The sequence below is a fragment of the Stigmatopora argus genome, chromosome 12 (assembly GCF_051989625.1).
Source record: "Stigmatopora argus isolate UIUO_Sarg chromosome 12, RoL_Sarg_1.0, whole genome shotgun sequence".
Lineage (NCBI taxonomy): Eukaryota > Metazoa > Chordata > Actinopteri > Syngnathiformes > Syngnathidae > Stigmatopora > Stigmatopora argus.
This window is the reverse complement of record NC_135398.1, coordinates 1,632,789-1,655,483: the sequence shown is the minus strand read 5'-3', so window position 1 is coordinate 1,655,483 and position 22,695 is coordinate 1,632,789. Positions and strand designations below refer to the sequence as shown.

The 22,695-nt window shown below is 41.7% G+C and overlaps 1 protein-coding gene across 5 annotated transcripts in view; it reads right to left on the bottom strand.

Annotated features, from left to right (window-relative positions):
- LOC144085407 (ephrin type-A receptor 4-A-like) overlaps positions 1-22,695 on the bottom strand; it is a 46,478-nt gene that overhangs the window by 22,333 nt on the left and 1,450 nt on the right. For all 5 annotated transcript variants that reach the window (XM_077614643.1, XM_077614646.1, XM_077614648.1 and 2 more), the window contains exons 2-7: positions 22,519-22,586; positions 18,295-18,492; positions 17,515-17,625; positions 16,712-17,066; positions 4,418-4,573; positions 1,871-2,299 (exon numbers count right to left, since the gene is read on the bottom strand). In XM_077614643.1, coding sequence (XP_077470769.1) covers positions 1,871-2,299; positions 4,418-4,573; positions 16,712-17,066; positions 17,515-17,625; positions 18,295-18,492; positions 22,519-22,586 — 1,317 coding nt within the window. The remainder of the gene's footprint in view (positions 1-1,870; positions 2,300-4,417; positions 4,574-16,711; positions 17,067-17,514; positions 17,626-18,294; positions 18,493-22,518; positions 22,587-22,695) is intronic.

Sequence of the window (22,695 nt, the reverse complement as noted above, 5' to 3'; positions counted from 1 at the left end):
CTCCAGCACCCCCTGCGACCCTTTCAAGGATAAGCGGCTCTGAAAATGACCAAATAAATATCCAAACACAAAGGCCAGACATTTCAACGGTCAAAACTTCCGCTATGAATCTTCACGTTTCGCCGCCATGGACGGTACGAGGCGCCCGTTCCATTTTTCGCGGGTGGCCCGTGGGTAAAATTGGATTTCGCTCCGCAATAACGGCGAAGCCGAGCTTTCTCGGCGACGCCGTTGACCCGACGCCCGAGAGATCCGACCTGAATCTTATTCCGTCTTTATTCCAGGGGAGCAAAAAAAAAAAAAAAAGGCTGGCGCCGAGGCTCCCATTTTTTTTCCCGAGGCTCCCTCGGGCCGCGGCGCCGTGACGTCGAGCCATATGGTCGCGCAGGTTGAGGCTGACACATCCCAGACACGCCAACTTATTTCCCCGGGGCGCTTCAAACTTAGCAGGTGTGTCACTTTTCAAAATGCCAGCGCAAAATTGCGGACGCCAAGACGGCGTTAAGGGGAAAAAAATGGCCGCCGTGCGTGCGATTTCATCCCGCGCACCCCGTTACCATAATGAAACACGCCGTCAAATCTTTTTTAATGCTTAACGAAGAACGTAAGGGGTCGTCGTGGTATGTATTTATGGGTTGTTGATGCTATTTAAAGTTTCTGACATTGACTTAAGACGTCTATAATTAATGTGGCGATTGTTTAGTGTGGGAGGACAACGGAATGCGTAACTATGGCAACAATGGCAGGGAGATTAGAGCAAGGGTGTCAGACTCGGGTTGGTTCGCGGCCGCGTTAACGTCAACTTGATTTCATGTGGGCTGGACCATTTTAGATATAACATTTAGATTTTTAAAATTATAAATGGATTAAAAGCCCTGAATATTCAGTTTTGTATAGATCTAAAACAATGTTTATTGTAGCTTTTAAAAAAATATATTTTTAGATTTTACAAAATGATTTTTGAACTAAAAACACTTAAATAATTACTAATTAATAACTAACTCAATAACTAATTATTGATTTAAAAGTGGGAAATCAGGAAATTTAATATATGCACACATAGGTTTTATAGTATTTCGGTTTTCAGTGATGACGCCGTATTTTACGGACTATAAGTAGCATTTTTTTACTGTTTGGCCTGTGAGGAATACTCAAGTGCAACTTTTTTTAGTGCTAACCAATTAAATATTTTGACAACACCCCAAAATGTAAAACATGACGTTGCGTTTTAAAATGAATGGTCGCGGTCAGTTAAAATGGTGAGCAAAAACGAAAACTTTCCAATTTTTTTCATGTACATTTCTGGAATTGCTTAATTTTTCATTTGAGTTTGAGTTTGATTTATTGGATAAGGGACAGCCCATATTAATAAATATATTTATATTCATGTTAATGAACATATACTACTTATGTAGTTTGGTTAAAATATGTAAGATTCTATACTATACCAGAATTGTGTGTATATTTGACCTTACCCATTTTTTTTCCCACATCAACCCCAGTATTTTAATCTACACCCAGTGGCCTAGTGGTTAGCGCATTGGCCTCACAGTTCTGGGGTCGTGGGTTAGACACCGGGTGGCTCCTGACTGTGATTCCATGTTCTTACTGGGCTTGCGTGGGTCTTCCCCGGGTACTCCGGTTTCCTCCCACATCCCCAAAACATGCATGCTAGGGTACTTGCACGCAAAAATTCTCCCTATATTTGATTGGTCGTTTGTCTCACTGCGCCCTGCGATTAATTGGCCACTGATCCAGGCTGTCTGAAGCCAGGTGGGATGAGCTCCGGCACCCCCCGCGCGCCCTCGGGAGGATAAACCGTTGGGAAAATGAATGAATGAATGATAACATGAAATTGAAAAGTACTCACCAGCTTGATTGGTGGTCACCGAGACGGACACGCTCTGGGCGGGCTCGGCTGCGGCACCCCGGGAGACCCCGTTGCGCGAGTGCACGAAGAAGGTGTAGCGCGTGTGGGCTCGCAGCTCGCTCACGACCACTCGCGTCCCCCTCAGCTCCGTCCGGTCGGGGGAGAAGAGCACGCCGGGACCGCAGGGTCGGCACGGGGCGTCCCCGACGGAGAACACGCCCCCGCCCGTCCACGCCAGGGGTCCCGCCGTCCCCGGGTCCGAGCCCGCCGGGGAAGCGGTCCGATTCCCGTCGCCGCCTTGGCAGACCAGACACTCCAGGCCGTAGGTGACATCGCTCCGACCGCCCAATCGGCGAGGGGGGCTCCACTCCAAGACCACCGAGGTCTCGTTGACCACCGAGATCAGCTGCTGAGGGGCCGACGGGGGTTCTGAAGAGGAGGAGGAGAAGAAGAAGAGGGGATTTGAGTGGAGGGCTCGTGGGATGTTTGAAACCGGAGTTGACAGGGTGCAAAAAAAATGGTGGTGAACTTTAGCGGCTGCTCTTGTGGGAATAAATGTGGGTGGAATGTTAGCACTTAGTCCTCTTGGCCATTGTTCCTTGTTTACCAGCGTTATGTCAGAAAAGATTTGCGCTCTGCGCTCCAACCCCGACCGAGACAGACCTGCTTCTTTTCACACATTAGCCAGGACTTTTGCAACAACGCTTTCCCACACACTCGTCCTTTCTTCTTATTCTTATTCTTCCACATTGAAGTCAATTGACTAATGCAAATATGAGTGTTATTGTTATATTGATTCATTTTAAATATCAACAAATCAAAGGAAAGCGAGCTGATTTTGACAGAAAGTCACAATTTAGCATTAAAGGTGAGTTTGTTTTTAATAAGAAAAATTGTTACTTGCCCTATAAACTATGAAATGAAATAAATAAATAAATAAATAAAAATAAAATACAATGAAATGAAAATGAAAATAAAAATAAAATAAAATGAAAATAAAAATAAAATGAAAATAAAATAAAATGAAATGAAACCTAATCTAATCTAATGTAATGGGGGGGGGGCACTACACCAAAAATGGATTGTAATTTTGAATATCATTTTTTTGTTTTGACTTCTAAATGGACAGTATGCAACATACAATCTATCAAAATAAATAATTTAAAAAAAAAAGTTACAATAAATTTTCCATAAAAATGTGTTTTCCGGTAGCTTCCGACTACTAGCTAGCTAGCAAGCTAACGACGATATGACTGTATACAAATTCGACAATAACTTGAGAATACTTGACTATTTTATTCAAAAATTTCGCACTCAAAAAATAACATGTTTATTAAACAAAATAGTTTTCAATTGTTATTTAATACTGAAGCATTTTTTTTTAATAATCAAAAAGCACCTTAGCTTCTTTGAGTTGTACCTACCAACCAAATATGGAAAAAATATATATTGTATTGCTGCATTTTCGAACTGTTCACATGTTATTAATGGGCCACCTTTTCTTTTGGAGTGTTTTTTTAAAATGTTTTTTTATGTTTTCATACGCGACATACCTCTTTTTTTGCCAAAACAAGAGCACATGCTCCACATAATCGTAATTAAATTTAGCAACGTCGATCTCGTCAGAATGGCAGTGACCTAACAGGATGTGGACGGTCCTTTAGTCAGAATTAATAAAATCAGCAAACAAGAGTTCTATTTAGACGAGTGAGTGTCTAGCTCCGTTGGTTTGCGTTGGGCTGAGGAGAGAATTGGAGAGGGTTGGTTCGTGGGCCACAGTAACGTCAACTCGATTTTATGTGGGCCGGACCATTTTAGATATAATATTTAGATTTTTTTTTCTATAAATGGATTAAAAGAACTGGATTAAAAGACCTGAATATTCCGTTTTTTATAGATCTAAAACAATGTTTATTTTAGCTTTTTTATATATTTTTAGATTTTACAAAATGATTTTTGAACTAAAAACACAGAAAAAATGGATTAAAAAATGACAATGATTGATTTAAAAGGAGGAAAAATCAGCAAATGTAATCTACATCTATACTCATTTTAGTTTGATCCTAAAACAGAAAGTCGGCACTCATGATTGACTTTCTTGGGCCGCACAAAATGAAGCGGCGGGCCACATTTGGCCCCCGGGCCGCCACTTTGACACCTGTGATCTAGAAGATCCAGATTTCTATCTCATAACCAGTTTGTAAAAAAAAAAAAGGAAGGCATAAAAGCTAACTAGCTAAAAACTATGGTCCACGTGAGTCCAAACATCTTCGGTACTTTAGGACTCTCTGCAGTTTAGCGTTTTAAACGTAATTTGTTAGATTTATACGTCGCTAATCAGACGAACAACGATTCCTCAAAAATGTATGCTATCGGTATTATAGCACACATTCTGGTTAGTGGTTAGGAAGTTCGTGTATTGCCCAAAAATGGGCTATCACGGTGTCTGTCAGGGCCTAAATAGGAAAAATGGAGAGCACTTAATGCTACGGATGACGTCGACAAGGCTTTGTTTTATGTTTTTTGGGGGGAATGTGCGGTTCTTACGGGAACAAGCCATGGAGGGAGGGTCGCTCTCGGCTCGGAAGTATCCGGAATGGCAGTCGCAAAGCGTGGAGCCTTCTCGTAGCGAGTAACTGTGCGGAGGACATTTGGAGCATCTGGAATCCGACGACCTGGACTTGTAGAATCCGGCAGGACACGCTGCAAAAACACAAACAAAGTCATGTGTTGGTTACGATAGAATGAAATTCAGCTTACCGCTATAAAACGTTTTTTTTTCTTCGTTAAGGCCGCTATAAAAATAATGCGGACAATCAGAAATGGCTAACCGGATTATGTAGGTCAAAAGGTCATGTGGACCACGGAGGCTTTGCTGCTGCGTATGTATTTTGCAATATATGCCACCATTATATTTTCTTGTTTGTAGCCCTTGTAGCTCCTTCACAGCCATTAAAGTATCCTCACAAGGGTCTTGGGGGTGCTGGAGCATATCACCGGAGTCGGTGGCCATACTATTCGCAGGGCGCAACGAGACAAACGACCAATCGTAGCTAGAGTTAGACAATTTAGAGTGTTTAATCACATAGCCTAGCATGTTCTGGGATGTGGGAGGAAACTGGAGTACCCAGAGAAAACCCACGCAAGCCCGGGGAGAACATGCAAACTCCACAACGAGACAAACAACCAAGCATAGCAAGAATTAGGCAATTTAGTGTTTCACCACCTAGCCTAGCATGTTTTGCGATGTGGGAGGAAACTGGAGTACCCAGAGAAAACCCACAGAAGCCCGGGAGAATATGCAAACTCCACAACGAGACAAACAACTAATCAAAGCTAGAGTTAGGCAATTTAGAGTGTTTAATCACGTAGCCTAGCATGTTTTGCGATGTGGGAGGAAACTGGAGTACCCGGAGAAAACCCACGCAAGCCCGGGGAGAACATGCAAACTCCACACAGACAGGAGAGTCCTCATTGACCAGAATAATGTGAATTTCCTCCTGGAAAACGGCTACTAAAATGGCACTGTATGTACTTGCTCAAAGTCGACTGTCGCTAGCTCATGTCTGCCAACGCGCACTTCAAAAACTCCTGTTTTTGGGCGGGGTCACCTTGTATATACTTTGCTGTACCTGGTGAACGTTTAGACTCTTAGTAAACCCCCCCAAAATGAAGTTCTGTTCATTCCCAAGTAGCGAAAAACTGCATAAAGAGCGCGGTGTCTTTCCCCCGCTGTGTACCGAGAGGTTTGGGAATTGAGTCTCCAACAATGCAGCAAATGAGAAAGTAATTGGCCACCTTCACTGACACTGCTGAAGCCAATGAGATTTCCCTTTGAAATTCCTGAGGGAAACTCCTCAATTTGCTTCCATGGCGATGCTTTACCTTTTTTCTTTTTTTCATCCGCAAACCATATTCATCATTCGGAGCGTTCAACTCTCCCACCATTCCAAAGACGTGGAGACGGGAGGGAGAAAATTACAGCAAATATGCTTTTCAATATTCAAAGGATCAAGCAAGTTTCAATTCTAGTATGCATCTGGATACGATATTTGATTGCATAACTATCTTTACTTACTTATTTGTCCAGTAAATTTGACTCTAAACTACGTTTCATAGCAATATAGGATATTTGTACATTTTTCTTAACCTTCTGGCCAACACTGACAGATATGACAAAATATGTTATGATAAAAAAACAGTTGATATCGATAATTATCACGATAACTAGCATCTTTTTTGTTTCAAATGTGAAACTTTTTTGTCAATTAGTAAATAAATTACTTTCCTCCATAACCCTTTGCGTTCATGCTCCGTGTTAGCTATTGCTAACATGCTAAAAACACATTCCCTCATCTTCTCTTGAGCGTTGGTTTGAAATTAGCGTTCATCTCGTAACAGCGCCCCCACTCTCTGTGGTGGCCATGTGCTGTAATTGCAGTTTAAAATAATCGAATTGTTATCGAAAGCTTTTAATATTATCGTTGACAAAAATGAGCGTTTTAAAGCTCAGCTCTATGTCCAATCCATCGGAAATCATCAAAAGTGATTAACTCCCCTCTACAGTTTGACTTGAATTCTTAAGAGCGGCAAGATTGGACGTCTATCCTCGTCAATTTGTTTGCTGAAAACTCCCCCGTCCGCAAAAAGCCGGCTTTTATGGCGTATTGACGCCAATCGAAAGTAGCCTGCACGCAAAGCCATTTTGTAAACTCATTAACATAAATCTAACTAAACAATAAAGATAAAATACAGAGCGAGCAAGTAAACGAGGCAATAAGGGGAAGGAGAGGAGAGGCTTCCGAGAACTTGACGCTTGATTACGGCGCTAAACGAGGCGAGCGCGGCGGCGTCTTTGTCTACGTCCGACACCAGAAAGCATTCGAGGCCATAAACTTCTCCCAGTCTCTCCTTTCTAGGCTTTTTGTTCGGGATTTTGCGGTTTCAAAGTCTTTGAAGGGCAAGCAGGAGGAGGCATGGTCTGGAATTAGGGCTCCAGATCAAATGGATTGGACGCCTACTAGCGACAAAACCTTCTGTAGCTTCTTTGTAATTTTTTTAAAAACAACAACATGATTAACCATTATTTGTGACCATTTGCATGAAAATTTGAGTTATAAATAACAAAATATCAACAAAAGCGGTATAAATTGAATTAAAATAACTAAAAATTGAGTTATGCTCCCAAAGAAAAGCCTAGTGGCCCGCCAGGCTTATAAAGCATCAAGTATTTCTCTCATTCACTGTCATTGACAATAATACACGTCCAAGTTATTTGAACCAATGTGGCTAAAAATCTGTAAAATAACAACTTACCTTTGCTGTATTATGCAGCCAAATAGTATTTAAAAAAAACTACATCACGTTTATTTTTCTGGATGAAAATGTTTTTTGTCAATTTTTTTTTTGTAAATGCATAAAAGTTTCAAAATCCACGCTGAAACTCGCAAACAGAAGCCACTCCCCCATCCTCCGCTTGCTACTAGGACTCAGCACTGAAGTCAAAAAATATATACCGTATTTTCACGACTATAAGGCGCACCGAATTATAAGGCGCACCCTCAATGAATGACACATTTTATTTTTTTTCCCATATATAAAGCACACTGGATTATAAAGCGCCCTGTCTATTTTGGAGAAAATTCAACTTTTAAGTGCGCCTTATAGTCGTGAAAATACGGTATATATTTTTTTGCTAAAATAGGGGTGACCCTACTTCGCAATTTTTCCTTTATCGCGACCATGTCTTGTCTACATTACCCACGCTAATCAAGGGATTACTGTACTTTTATTTACCTATAAAATATATCCATCAAAACCTCACCTAAGCCCCAATTTAAAAAAAGAACCCTCTTCATTTTGCGTCAACATTACCCACACACCTCTTCACCCTATCTGACGCTAAAGCGGTCTACAAATTGGTGAAATTAGTTCCCATAAAATAAAGATTTCCCGATTAAAAAAAAGGTTGATGAGGAACAATGAAGGATGAAAGCACGTAAAGCAAGGTGCCCTTTGATTACTATCAGCAATGTCCACATTTGCATATATGCATTCTTCTTCTTCCAAAAATGCAAATGCGGCTCATTGCCAGTCCGACTAAGGATCTTGTCGGAAGACCACGCGCCAATGCATGAATGCCTGTGTGCGTGTATATGTGTGTATATGTGTGTGTGTGTGTGTTCCTCTTCAACACACACCATCCATCAACACACCCTTGTTCCCACCCGGCGGACGATTTAGGAGCAGGAAGTTCTCCATGCTGTTCTGGGCCCGGCACTTGTCTATGGGATGGATGATGGATAAAAGTGTGTGTGTGTGGGTGGGTGGGTGTGTGTGTATGTTGATGGATTGATAGCCCCTCACTGTTAATCACAGGGGTCATGCCCTGTTAATTACAACCTACAGAATGCAGGAGGAAGGACTATGTGACTTCATTTAACTTATTCACTGCTAGCTCAGGTGTGTGTGGGTATTTATGGGGATGTGGTACTTTGGGGATAATTAGGTTTTAGTCAAATTGACAGTAGCAGAGTGGAAGGGGGAATAAAAATGAGTTTAGATGCTGGAATGTGTTATTTTTGGCTTGAAATTGAGGGGAAATATTGGCTGTATTGTTGTGTTTTTGTCGATCAATCAATCAAAAGTCTTTATTGTTATTATAAACAGCTGCGTATAAGGAAATTGGTGGAGAAAACGTTTGCCTCGCAGGTGATAATCATAAATAACAATAAGATGAGAAAACAAAGCACCAAACTGGAGAGCAAAGAGCCACTGCACCTGTACACGCCGCCATCTTGGATCAAAATGTCTATGGACTTGGTCTATGTTGTTGTTGTGTTGTATTGACTACTTATTTATGGATTATTTACTACTTATTTATGGATGATCTATTTGTCTGTTGTTATTTGTGCACTTTGTGGTCAACATTTAAATCTGATACTTATATATTGACAATAAAAGCAATCAATTCAATTCAATGGATGCTTTCGATACATTGGACTTCAAGCTGTAGTAAAATAGACCTAATAAGCGTAAATCAATTTTACAGCTGTTTGGTCGTTGTTAACATTTAATTAAGAAAAATCTCTCATTTAATTGGTGTGTAAAAGCTCATGATTGTGGGACTGTAAATGTAATTACTGTTACGGAAACATGGCTCTATTACTGACATCACTACAATACAGTAATCCCTCGAATATCGCGGTCAATCTAGAACAGGGGTGTCAGACTCAGGTTGGTTCGCGGGCCGCGTTAACGTCAACTGGATTTCACGTGGGCCGGACCATTTTAGATATAATATTTAGATTTTTTTTTTAAATTGATTAAAAGAACTGGATTAAATAATAATAATAATAATAATAATAATAATCGGACATAGGCCATGTCGTCATTACCACAACACAAAAAAGCCTACTTGTCATCACACGCAGAAACTCTGGATCAGATCACCTCTGCCTATCTCTCACCCCCGCTTACACTCCACTCCGGAGGCAAACAACGCCACAAATAAAGACAATAAAAACTTGGCCCGACAACGCACTCTCTCAGCTGCAGGACTGCTTTTCCCGCACCAACTGGGAACTTTTTGTACAAGACAACCTCCAGGACTACACGGACTCTGTTCTTTCTTACATAAAAACCTGCATCGACAACGTCACTATAGATAAACGAATACGGGTTTTTCCTAACCAAAAACCCTGGATGACCAATGAGACACAGGCACTCATCAAATGCCGTAATTCCGCCTTTAGATCAGGGGACAAGATAAAATATAGCGCTGCCAGAGCTGAGCTGAAAAGAGGCATTAAAAAGGCCAAGGCAGCATATACCAAAAAAATTGAGGAGCACTTCACAGAAAATAACCCAAATCCTCATAAATGGAGTATGTGTAGACAGGGTCCAGTCCTTTAAATTCCTGGGGGTCCACGTCACGGACAAGCTCTCATGGTCTACAAACACCACGGCAGTGGTGAAGAAGGCTCAGACACGACTCCATTTCCTCAGGGTGCTCAGGAAGAACAACTTGGGCTCCAATCTTCTGAGAACCTTCTATAGAACCACTGTAGAGAGCATCCTGGCGTACGGCATCACAGTGTGGTACGCTGGAAGCACGGCGGCAGACAAAAAGGCCATGCAGAAAGTGAGTAACACTGCCCAGAGGATTGTCGGCTGCTCTCTGCCCTCACTTGAAGACATTGCCAGCCCGCTCTTTTTTAAAATATTTTTTTAGATTTTACAAAATGATTTTTGAACTAAAAACAGAGAAAAAATGGATTAAAAAATGACAATCATTGATTTAAAAGGGGGAAAAATCAGGAAATTTAATATACATCTATACTCTTCATTTTGATTTGATGCTAAAACAGAAAGTCGGCACTTATGATTTAATTTCCCGGGTCACACAAAATGATGCGGCAGCCCAGATTTGGCCCCCGGGCCGCCACTTTGACACCTGTGATCTAGACCAAACATGGCCGTGATAATTGAAAAATCGTAGGGTCACCCCTATTATAACTTTTTTTGCTTAAGTGAGTCCTAGTAGCAAAAATGGCTTCCGCTTATGAGTTTCAGCCTGGATTTTCACATTTTGATGAACTTTAAAAAAATAATAATAATTAATAGCAGAAAAAAAATGTGAAGAAGTGAATTTGTGATAATTGAGGTAAGACTACTCCTCCATCCAAACTTTGAGTTGCCTAAATTTCAAAAGTGCTCTTAAAGAGAAACACACGCACGCGCATTTAGCAAGATTAGCATGTGAAAGGGGGGCTTTAGAACAATGCCCCCCACCAAACCCTTTCTCCCCACTCCCCTCTCCGCCACACAAAGATCAAGCCGATCACCCCCCGTGACTGTGGACCGACCGCGGAGTTGGGAAAGAGAAATAAAAGATAATAAGACACAGCCAAATTTTCCACGACCACCTGAGAGAGGACGCGGGTTCAATTTCGGTTTACGGCCGACCAATAAAAACTCGCTCGTGCCTTCCTAGCTGGCTTCTTTTCCCATTTTGGCAGCTACCGTTCCCAAAACCCACACATAGACACGCTGACAAAACACACTTCTACTCCTACACACGCGTGTGTAGGCATTGACGGGCATTGCTCCAGACGCCTAATTGGGAATACAAAAATGCAACGGCGTATTTAAATGGGAACGCTGGGTACGGGATTCTTTCGTCATTTCTTCGCTTTCGGTAGCCGACAAAAAGATAACGGAAAATGGAAGATCTGAAAGTTTTCGCTAAGGGAATGCCTTGGATTGGTCGTCGGCAATGGCCTAATGCACATGTGTCAATGTGGCGGCCCGGGGGCCAAATCTGGCCCGCCGCATCATTTTGTGTGGCCCGGGAAAGTAAATCATGAATGCCGACTTTCTGTTTTAGGATCAAATAAAATAGAGTGTAGATGTATATTAAATTTCCAGATTTTTCCCCTTTTAAATCAACCATTGTCATATTTTAATCCATTTTTTTCTGTTTTTAGTTCAAAAATCATTTTTTAAAATCTAAAAATATTTTTAAAAAAGTAAAATACATGTTTTAGATCTATAAAAAACGGAATATTCAGGTCTTTTAATCCAGTTTTTTTAATCAATTTATTTAAAAAAAAATCTAAATATTATATCTAAAATGGTCCGGCCCACGTAAAATCAAGTTGACGTTAAAGCGGCCCGCTAACCGAACCAACCCGAGTCTGACACCCTTACTCTAGAGCACATGTGTCAAAGTGGCGGCCCGGGGGCCAAATCTGACCCGCCGCATCATTTTGTGCGGACCGGGAAAGTAAATGATGAGTGCCAACTTTCTGTTTTAGGATCAAATTCAAATGAAGAGGATAGATATATATGACATTTCCTGATTTTCCCCCTTTTAAATCAATAATTGTCATTTTTAATCCATTTTTTCTGTGTTTTTAGTTCAAAAACCATTTTGTAAAATCTAAAAACATATATAAAAAAACTAAAAAACATTGTTTTAGATCTATAAAAACGGAATATTCAGGGCTTTTAATCCAGTTCTTTTAATCCATTTATAATTTTAAAAATCTAAATATTATATCTAAAATGGTCCGGCCCACGTGAAATCAAGTTGACGTTAAAGCGGCCCGCGAACCAACCCGAGTCTGGGTCGGGTTGGTACCCCGGTGACACGGACTGGAACTCTGGTGCCACGACCCCAATAAAAATCACCCGTGCACACACTTGTCCAAACTGGCAGTGTTTTGGTCACCTGACTCTATTTTCTCTTGGCCGTCACCGAGTCACCGCAGGTGCGCTAAAAAAGAATGGCGAGCATGAAATCTGTCTGGATGGCCGGCCGGGGATTGGGAATGCGGCATTCCGGGCCTCCCAGGCCGAGAGCCAAATCCAGGAGAAAACTGATGTGTTAATGGTGGTGCGCGCAAGAGTGAGAAGAATAGAACCCCCATACAAAAAAATCCAGTAGGCGCTGAATTAATTCTTCAGCCACTTCCAATTCTCTCTGTTGCCGTCCCCCCCCAAACCCTCCCTAGCCGCCTCGGTTTCCGATCTTTCCGGACGGATCGCAGCTGTCAAACTTTTGACGACTTCATCTCGCGGGGTCGCGACCCCTCGCTTGGCCCGTGTGGGAGTGTGCGCGCGGCTGTCAGTCAAGAGCGTTTGACGTCTTCATCGGGATCGGTCGTGACCTCGGTTTTTTTTTTTTAAAAAGGGGGGAGTTCCCGTACCGGTCGCCTTTTTTTTCACGGGAAGACGAGCCCCCCTGCCACGGGGGAGGGGCGGCCCGGCCTTCTGCTGTCAGCGGGCCTTTTTTCCAAAGTGGGATCTCACTATTCAACATCTAATCCCTTCCTCCTTTCCAGAGCTTCTCTTATTATCCACGTCACTCCGCATCAACGGTGAAAACGAGCGTTTAGCATTTCGCCCAGCCGCCTCAATCCGCCCTTGTTTCAGGAATCAGAAGCGGTCTGGGAATAGAATCGCTGGCGGGATTAGCATAAACCGAGGAATGACGAATGGAGGAAGGGAAGTATTATGTGCGTTGCGTCAGGTGTACGACCTTGATTAGCCGCAAGCTCTTTATTTTGACATCGCCTTCAACGTTAAGATTGATAAAACTGCAGTGGGTGCAACTACTAATAAATACATTTGCAAAATTTCATTTATTTATATATTTATATATCGATTTATTTATTTATTTTTGTATTTGTTTATTATTTTTTATATATTTTTTATATTTATTTATTGATTTATATATATTTATATATTCATGTATTTATTTATTTATGTATATATTTATTTATTCATTTATTTATATATTTATTAATAAATTGATTTCTATATATATTTATTGATACATTTATTTTTTAATTTATTTATGTATTTATTTATTAACTTATTTATGACCTATTTATTTATGTCTAAAATGTCTTTTGCTGTGTCTGTATTCTCACCCTCTTGCTACTGTGACAATGAAATTTCCCGAATACGGGATGAATAAAGTTATCTAATCTAAAAAAATAAAAAAAATAATTAATACTAATTAAAATGTCTGACTTGTAAAAGTCAAAATGTTGTTAGTATTGCGCTCAAGACCAAAACTTGCCCGAGGCCAGAACTCACCGAGCTAACCAAACATATCTTATTTTTTTATTTTTTAAACACTCACCTTTCACGGAAATAAACTTTTGACTTTTTTATACCGCTTTTAATCTATTCTCACCCACACAACCACAAATGTTTGAAACTAAGAAAAGGAACCATACAAAATTCAACAAATTAGCTTAACTCGCCACAAATCGCATTTCCAAGGTACCTAAAGTAGTAAATAAACCATATCTGCTAGCATGATGATTAGCTACACTAGCGTCCATCATGTTGCTAATTAGCATCTCATTTTTTTTCCAAAAGTAAGTTTTTCCAACGCAAATGTTATGAACCAATGCAAGCTAATCCCATTGTTGTTTTTTCTGCCAATATTCCCAAACCCTTCAAAAAAATGTCCCCTTATTGAAGTGCTTTATCATTTTATTGCATATTTAAATTCCAGCGTTGTTTCTAACGCGAGCTAACCTCACGGTCATTTCTTCCCCTCTCTTTCACCACTTTCCCTTGCAAAAAAAGGTCACCGAAATGTCACGGCAACATTTTAAAAAGCTATAAAGTGAACCAGACCAAAAGAGGAAAACCGCAAAACAAAGCCCTCATCCCACTAGCTCAATTTCCTCAGACAAAGCCAAGAATTTGCGGATCTTTCCAACAACACGCTCTACTACGAGTACACTTGAAGTAGCAGGTGTCTTTTCCACGGACAAAAGACTTCAGCGTAAAAAAAACTATCAAAACAAACCAAACAAACAACAACAAGAACCCAAGAACCTTTTGACCTCGACGACACGCGGGAAGAAAGACGATCTAAATCTCCCCCGTGGTCGTCCCCCTCCCCGCGTTCCCCCCGCGAACGTAAAATGCGAGAAGGCGGAGGCTATGCTATTCACCCGTCCGACAGATAGATGGCACTTCACATCTGCTCCAGGTTCAACCGAGTCAAGGGGCTCTCCTAAATCTTCTGGAGGAGCAACAGCCTCCAGACCTTCGGGGTCCGCCCCGCTAAAACCTCCTTTCACACGGGCTGGCGGTCTTTAAGGACATTTTGTCAGGCAAAAAAATTGGCAACGGCGCATCTTGTTGAGACGAAATGAAACAAAACGCAGTTTTCCAGGTCGCGTTTTGCCAACTGGCAAAGACTGTCATTTTGCTCTTGTTTTTTTTCCCTCTTCGTTTCAAGTCTGAATTATGGCTGTGTTTGTTATACAATTAGCCTTCTGGGATAGGCTCCATAAATAAAAATGGAGGCTCCCTCGCGTCTACCCGGACGCTGTCTGTCCATCTGGGTGGGAGGGAAAAGGGGGAGGGAAAAGGGGGAGGAATGCCGGACACTTTTGTCTTATGCTCGCACGCCTATTCGCGATTTTTTTTACCCCGATTAGGTTTCAGAGTCGTATTCGACGCGAGACGAATTGGAATTGTGTTTTTAATCAAATTAATTATCTGATGGACTGTTACGATCAAGGGTGTCAGACTGGTTGGTTCGTGGGCCGCTTTAACGTCAACTTGATTTTACGTGGGCCGGACCATTTTAGATATATTTCATTTAAAAAAAAAAATGGATTAAAAGAACTGGATTAAAATCCCTGACTATTCAATTTTTTTATAGATCTAAAACAATGTTTATTTTAGCTTTTTATGTATTTTTAGATTTCACAAAATGATTTTTGAACTAAAAACACAGAAAAATGGATTAAAAAATGACAATGATTGATTTAAAAGGGGGAAAATCAGGACATTTACTATACATCTATACTCTTCATTTTAGTTTGATTCTAAAACAGAAAGTCGGCACTCATCATTTACTTTCCCGGGCCGCACAAAATCATGCGGCTGGCTAGTTTTGGCCCCCGGGCCGCCACTTTGACACATGTGGTCTAGATAAATAAATTATAATAAATTATTTTTGTCTTATCTGCAAAAAAAAGGCCAAAAAAAATACAAAAAATAAATGGATTGTTTAAATGAATTTATCGCCCCGGCCTAGTTGTGGAGTTCTCCTCGCCTTCCACGTCATCTGCACCCCAAGTGTGTTAGCTAAAAGTGCGAACAGCTTGCATATTTGCTACTGTAAAGTTCGGACCACACTTGCAAGTGAAAGAAAGGCGTATTTTTTGCCCCCCACCCCCATTTCGAACCCCTTTTGTCCAGATGGCGAGTCACAATAAGATTTAACAACTTGTAGTGCTCAGGAAATGGAACACCATTTAACAAACCGGTTCGGCTCAAGACACGTTGTAAATTTGCGAACATTTCTACTCAAGTGGCCCGTTAAAAATGCGGACATTTTGTAGACTTAAGGAAAAAAATAAATTACCGTATTTTCTCGCAGATTAGCCGCATCCGCATATAAGTCGCACCCTTAAAATTGTTGAATTTGACCATTTTTAACTAGGTCTACAATGTCCTGTGTCTTAATTAGAAGGAAGAAAATAAATTACCCTTTTTTCTCACATATTAGCTGCACCCTTAAAATTGTTGAATTTGACCATTTTTAACTAGGTCTACAATGTCTCGTGTCTTAATTAGAAGGAAGACAATAAATTACCATATTTTCTAGCATATTAGCCGCCCCCGCGAATAAGCCGTACTCTTATAATTGTTGAATTTGACAATTTTTAACTAGGTCTACAATGTCATGTGTGTCTTGTGTCTGTCTTGCTACTGCAACCAAGAAATTTGCCGAATACGGGATGAAATAAAATTCTTATCTAATCTAATTTCCTTCGTGTAAAACATGGTTTTAATAGGGAGTACAAATGTGTTACTTTAAAGGGCAAATCTTACGAAAAAATCCTATTTCTGAGATACTTTATGAATCGAAAGGTTTGTCTGCACATAGAGGAATTCAAAAAGGAAGTTATGTGAGCAGTACAACCTGGAAGTGTGTCCGTAGCGGTCTCGTTTGTCATCCCTAGGCAAGATAGCAGGCACAAGAAAGTGAGTTTTTTCACGTTTTATGCAAGATACGGTTTATATTTTTCTTGAATTTCATACATAGACGTCAAAATAAATTTTGTTTAGCATTTTATCTGTTGATCTTTTCTCTATTTTGAAATAAATGACCGTATCGGACGCATGGTCATGGCGTTTCCTGCATGTAAAGTCTAATTTATGCGCATATAAGCCGCACCCTGGATTCAGTTATCATTTTTTTTGAGCGACAAATATGGCCTATATACGAGAAAATACGGTAATGTCATGACCGCCAATAACAACAACAGCAACAATAACAAATAAGCCACTTACCTTTGCACGAAGTCCCCTTTTCTTCGTATCCCGGGTCGCAGAAACACCCGCCAATGGGAACCAGCCACTCGCCGTCGGCCCCGCAGTACATCTTAGGCTCCTCCCTCTCCTGGGATCGGTCCACGCAGGAGCCCCGGACCTCCACCAGGGAGGACGTGTCGGCCCCCGTCACCGTGTCCGGGAAGGTGGCCAGGTTGCGAATGGTCAGGGGGCAGCTTTTGTAGAAAACTCGCACGGAGACCAAGGCGATGCAGGCGCCCACGTCCTGGAAGGCCAAGTAGAAGCCCTTCCTGGTGGTCACTTTCACATCCCGGACCTCCGTGTTGAGTTTCATGATTCGGTCCCCCACGTCCACCTGGGAGGAATTCACATTTAATTCAGCGCTGGCGACCAATCGTGCTTTGACCAATTTGACCATTTTTAACTAGGTCTACAATGGGTCGTGTCTTTTGTCTGTCTTGCTACTGCAACCAATACATTTCCCAAATACGGGATGAAATAAAGTGCTAACCTAACCTAACCTAAAACAGACGAGCATGTTTAACCCCCACTGACGGCGATAAACGTCCAATAGAAATGTAGCACTCCCGGCTCAAATGGATCGGACACCGAACTCATTTCAATTCCATCGGTAATGCCGTGGCTCGCCAGAAAATAGCGTCAAAGCGATGAAAACATTTAGTCCTTCGGGAGCGGCAATTAGTGAGCGGCGAGAAATCTTCGGTGGGAGATAAAAGTGCTTGCGTGGCAAATCAGAACGTGGCTTTTCCGCTAGACGCGGCGAATGAAAGGCGACCGCTCACCTGGGTGAAGCTCTCGTCAGCCGCCACCGTGTCCACCTTAACGAAGGCGCTCTCTTTGATGAAGTTCTCGCTGTCTTCGTTGGACTCGTGGTAGTACAGATTGAACGTCTCCTGCCGCCGCACAAAAAAGGGGATTATGGGAGAAACGTCATTTTCATTTTCCTTCCTTTATGTGATAATGAGCCAAAGCGAGAGCGAGCTGTCGTCCAATAAATAAATATGTATCCAACGGCCTTAACGAATCCCCTACATTCATCTATACGGTCAAAGTAATACTTTGAAATACATCATAGATAGCAATAATATACATTTCTGCGGGGGATCATTTTGCCTTGGTGGCCCCGGACCATTTTAGATATAATATTTTAGATTTCTTTTTTTAATAAATGGATTAAAAGAACTGCATTAAAAGCTCTGAATATTCAGGTTTTTTTTTTAGATCTAAAACAATGTTTATTTTAGCTTTCTTTATATATTTTTAGATTTTACAAAATGATTTTTGAACTAAAAACACAGAAAAAACTGATTAAAAAATGACAATTATTGATTTAAAAGGGGGAAAATCAGGACATTTAATATACATCTATACTCGTCATTTGAATTTGATCCTAAAACAGAAAGTCGCCACTCGTCATTTACTTTCCCGGGCCACACAAAATGATGCGGCGGGCCAGATTTGGCCCCCGGGCCGCCACTTTGACACATGTGATTTAGACTGATTACGTACGACGCAGTTTTTCAAAAGACACCAAAATGGTGCTAAAAGGAAGCGATAGATACCTTGCAAGTGCCGGTGACCCCGGGCAGGCTGTTGCAATCTCGGAGCGTAAATTTGACCTCCACGTAAACCCGCTGGGCGCCAGATCTGGCGATCCAGTCCGTCCTCAGCCAGTTGTTCTGGTTGGGTTGGAGGACGTTGCAAACCTGGTACGTCCTGATGGGGATGTTCTTCTCGTCCATGATACTCACTTCTTCCCACTACAACAACAAAAAACACACACACATTTGCATTTATTAGTTTACGTTACATCATGGGTGGAGTACAATGATACCTTGACATTCGAGTGCCCCGACATACGAGCAATTTGAGATATGAGTAAAATTTTGAGCAAATATTTATCTTGAGTTATGAGACAAATTTTGATTTACGAGCAGAGAGCAGACGCGAGAGGCTGCTCATAAGAACTGTCTTTCCCAGCGCAGCTCCCTCTTTGTAATGTCTCTACGAGCACTGGGCGGAGCATTGCATTTTTTCAGTGTATTTTTTCCCCGTTAGTCAGTGCGAATGGCGGAGCTTGTTTGCTAATACGAGAGGAGTATATGCTACTTCTCGTTGGCAAGTGGTCGTGCGTTATCCTATTGTGAGGACAATTGTGTGCATCATTTTCAGAATATTTTGAAGGGAAGACAAAAGCAAACCACCCTCGATTGGTTGCATCTGAAAGTCAGGGTGGAGGCGGGGCCAATAGAGCCAACCCGGGAGAAGAAAGGTATTCAAATTTCAAACAAAATTAGAATTAAGTTTAGAGTGAGGTTAGATTCAACTTATTTTTGAGTGTCTGCCTCATAATCTAAGTTCATTTAAATTTGTTTGTTATGTTATGAGCGTGTTGCCGTGCAAAAAGTCCTCCTCCGCAAAATCCAACTAATTTGAGTACTATTAAACACATTTTAGTACTATTAAACCCCTAATTATTTGTTACTTTGTTAATAGATGGCGAATTAGAACAAACAAAAATGTTTTTTCCAATCCAATGTCCTGTTTTGGGTGTTTTTTCAGAGGAATTAAACAAGAATTAATTTGTTTTTAGTTCATTTCTATGGGAAACGTTGGTTTGAGTTACGAGTAAATTGACATACGATTAAGCTCGTATCTCAAGGTACCACTGTATTGTCCAATATATCAGCCAAATAATTGCTAACGTATCATACCACAATGAAATATTAGTCTCCCCTTGGATATTTCCGTAGCTCCGCCCCTTTACATACACTCGAGTGCCAGTGACAGCGATACACGTTGCTACAAAAGCGAGTTCGTGATTGAAGTCGTGCCTATAAAGAGAAACGATAGCCATTGACCGCGGCCATTGTGGCTCGCTATTCCGCGGCGGTTTCCCATTTGTTGCCACTCAAGGTTTTTTTTTTTGCGTTTGTTGTTTTTTTACAGTCCCATTTCCATGCAAGGGAAGCCGGCCCAGCCTTCACCGCATCATCCATCTCAATAGAAGCGTCCGCTTGCCTTGCGCCGCGACCCCGCAAATGACCGCCGAGACCCCCCCCACTCCAAATTGGCTTTTTATGGCCGCTGAATAATAATCTGCCGCGGGCGCGCTAACTTCAAACGCGCCGTGCCCGACGAGTTGATAATAAGGGGGGAGGGGCGGGAGGGGATGGTCAATTAGTGGCGAGTCGGAGGAATTCATTCCCCGTTGACGGCGATAGACGTTTAAATCCGTTGCAGCCGGAATGGCTGGCGTCGGGTGATCGCGTTTTCAATTAAAAACAATGATGAACTCCCATTGGGTTGTCCGTCAGAACTGATTGGACGTCGATCGGCGTCAATGGCGACCCAAGAGTTAAAAAATAAAAACATGAATAATTGCGGCTAGCTCTCCTTAACGCATCAAGCATCATTAGCGCAATAGCTGCCATTGAATAATGGATGCCGGTCCTCCCCCTCGACACAGATTGGACATCTATTGCTGTCAATAGCAGCCAAAGAGTTCCAAACAATCATTAACTCATTAACTGCCATTGAATAATGGATGCCAGTCTTCCCCTTCGACACAAATTGGACATCTATTGGTGTCAATAGCAGCCAGAGTTAAAAAATAATAATAATTAACTCATTATAACTGTCATTGAATAATGGATGCCACTCCTCCCCCTCGACACAAATTGGACATCTATTGGTGTCAATAGCAGCCAGAGTTAAAAAATAATAATAATTAACTCGTTATAACTGCCATTGAATAATCGATGCCAATCCTCCCCGTCGACACAAATTGGACATCTATTGCTGTTAATAGCAGCCAAAGAGTTAAAAAATAATAATTAACTCATTAACTGCCATTGAAGAATCAATGCCAGTCTTCCCCCTCGACACAGATTGGACATCTATTGCTGTCAATAGCAGCCAAACAGTCATTAACTCATTAACTGCCATTGAATAATGGATCCCAGTCCCCCCCTCGACAAAAATTGGACATCTATTGATGTCAATAGCAGCCTAAGAGTTCCCCAAAAAAATATTAACACATTAACTGCCATTGAATAATCGATGCCAGTCCTCCCCCTCGACACAAATTGGACATCTATTGGTGTCAAGAGCAGCCAAAGAGTTCCAAAAAATAATTAACTCATTAATAGCCATTGAATAGTCGCTGCCTGAGCCTCCCAGTCAACATGGATTGGACATCTTTATCAGTTAAAGGACAGTGAATGAGTTAAAAAGACTATGAACTCATTTAATGCTATTGAATGATTAATACCATTCGTCCTAGTCAAAATGAATTGGACATGCATCGTCCTCAGTGGTAGCCAAAGAGTTCAAAACCATCATTAGTTCACTGGCTGCCATTTAAAACCACTGCCAACCCTCCCACTTGCCACGAATGGGACATCCAAAGCTGCCAAACCGGTCATTAACTCATTCACCGCCATCGAAGGATCGCTGCCAAACGGCATTTTGTCTCCGCTCATTCGGGCTCTTTTATTTTTTTTGTTAGTTGAATGAAAATCACAGCTGCTGCCAAGCGCTGCAAGAAACAGAAAAGAAAAGAGATCCCCTGCGATATGCGGACGTCAAGCGAGAAGATGCAGAAAGTGTGGCTTAAGGGGGGCGGGGGGGGTATTTGGTGGATGGGGGGCGTCACCCGTAATCAAAAGCTCGCTGTGTGCAGACCGAGACCCTGTCAATCAAGCCAACTGGGAGAGAATGAGCGTGTAGAGAGCCCACAAACCCGTGTCAAGTTCGCCAATAAGTCTTAAACCAACAACGAGGTGAGCCACTGAGCCGCTCGGAAAACAACCAAACTTTTTCCTGTTTGACCGTTCAATCCGTCACCCCCCAAAAAAGCAGGTGTGTCAAACACGTGGCTCGCGAGCCGGAAGTGGCTCGCCAGGGGGGCCCGTTACGGCCCGTGGCGTTGTTCTCCCTTTGTAGCTCAGTCATACTGTAATGCACAAAATTAAATGCTTTAATTAGTTGATGTTTTTTTTGTAAAACTTGATTTTTAAATCTTTAAATCTCATTCTGGTTTTGTCAAAGTGGCGGCCCGGGGGCCAAATCTGGCCCGCCGCATCATTTTGTGTGGGCCGGGAAAGTCAATCATGAGTGCCGACTTCTGTTTTAGGATCAAATTAAAATGACGAGTATAGATGTGTATTACATTTCCTGATTTTCCCCCTTTTAAATCAATAATTGCAATTTTTTTAAACAATTTTTTCTTTGTGTTTTTAGTTCAAAAATCATTTTGTAAAATCTAAAAATATTTTTTTTTTTAAACTAAAATAAACATTGTTTTAGATCTATAAAAAAACTAAATATTCAGGGCTTTTAATACAGTTCTTTTAATCCACTTTAATATGGCACATAATTGCAGAAAAAATTGTTAACTCATTGCCCACTATTGACAACAATAGACGTCCAATTCACTTCAACCGATGCTCATCTTTCATTGCCATTGACGTTCGTTTGTCCGGCCCACCCGGTCGTGTCCAACGCCATCAACAGCAAAGTGAATTTTCTAGTCCAAAAAGTAAAGTGGTCCGGCCCAGGCGGGATTCCGTCCGCACGAACGTGGCCCGCCAACCGACAAATCCGATCTAAAGACACGACACCCACCGCCGGTCCGCGCCAACTAGCTCCCATTAGCACTTGATCCGGGACGGATGGCATTTCTCTTCAAGACCTCGCGTCCAAAAAGACAGCAGGTTGTCCGCGGGGTGCCGGATGAAAACCGTAACCAAAAGCAAAACGTCAAATAGAGAGATTCTACTCACCCCTCCTTCGGAGGGACTGGCCGCCCATTTCAGTTCTCCTGGCACAGTTCTGGTATCCAGCAGGGTCACTAAAACCACACACAAAGAAAGCTTCCTTAAAAAAAAAGAAATTCATCATCACGCACAAAAAAAAAAACAATTTGTTCAGCCAAAGACGGCCGCTAAATTAGGAACAAA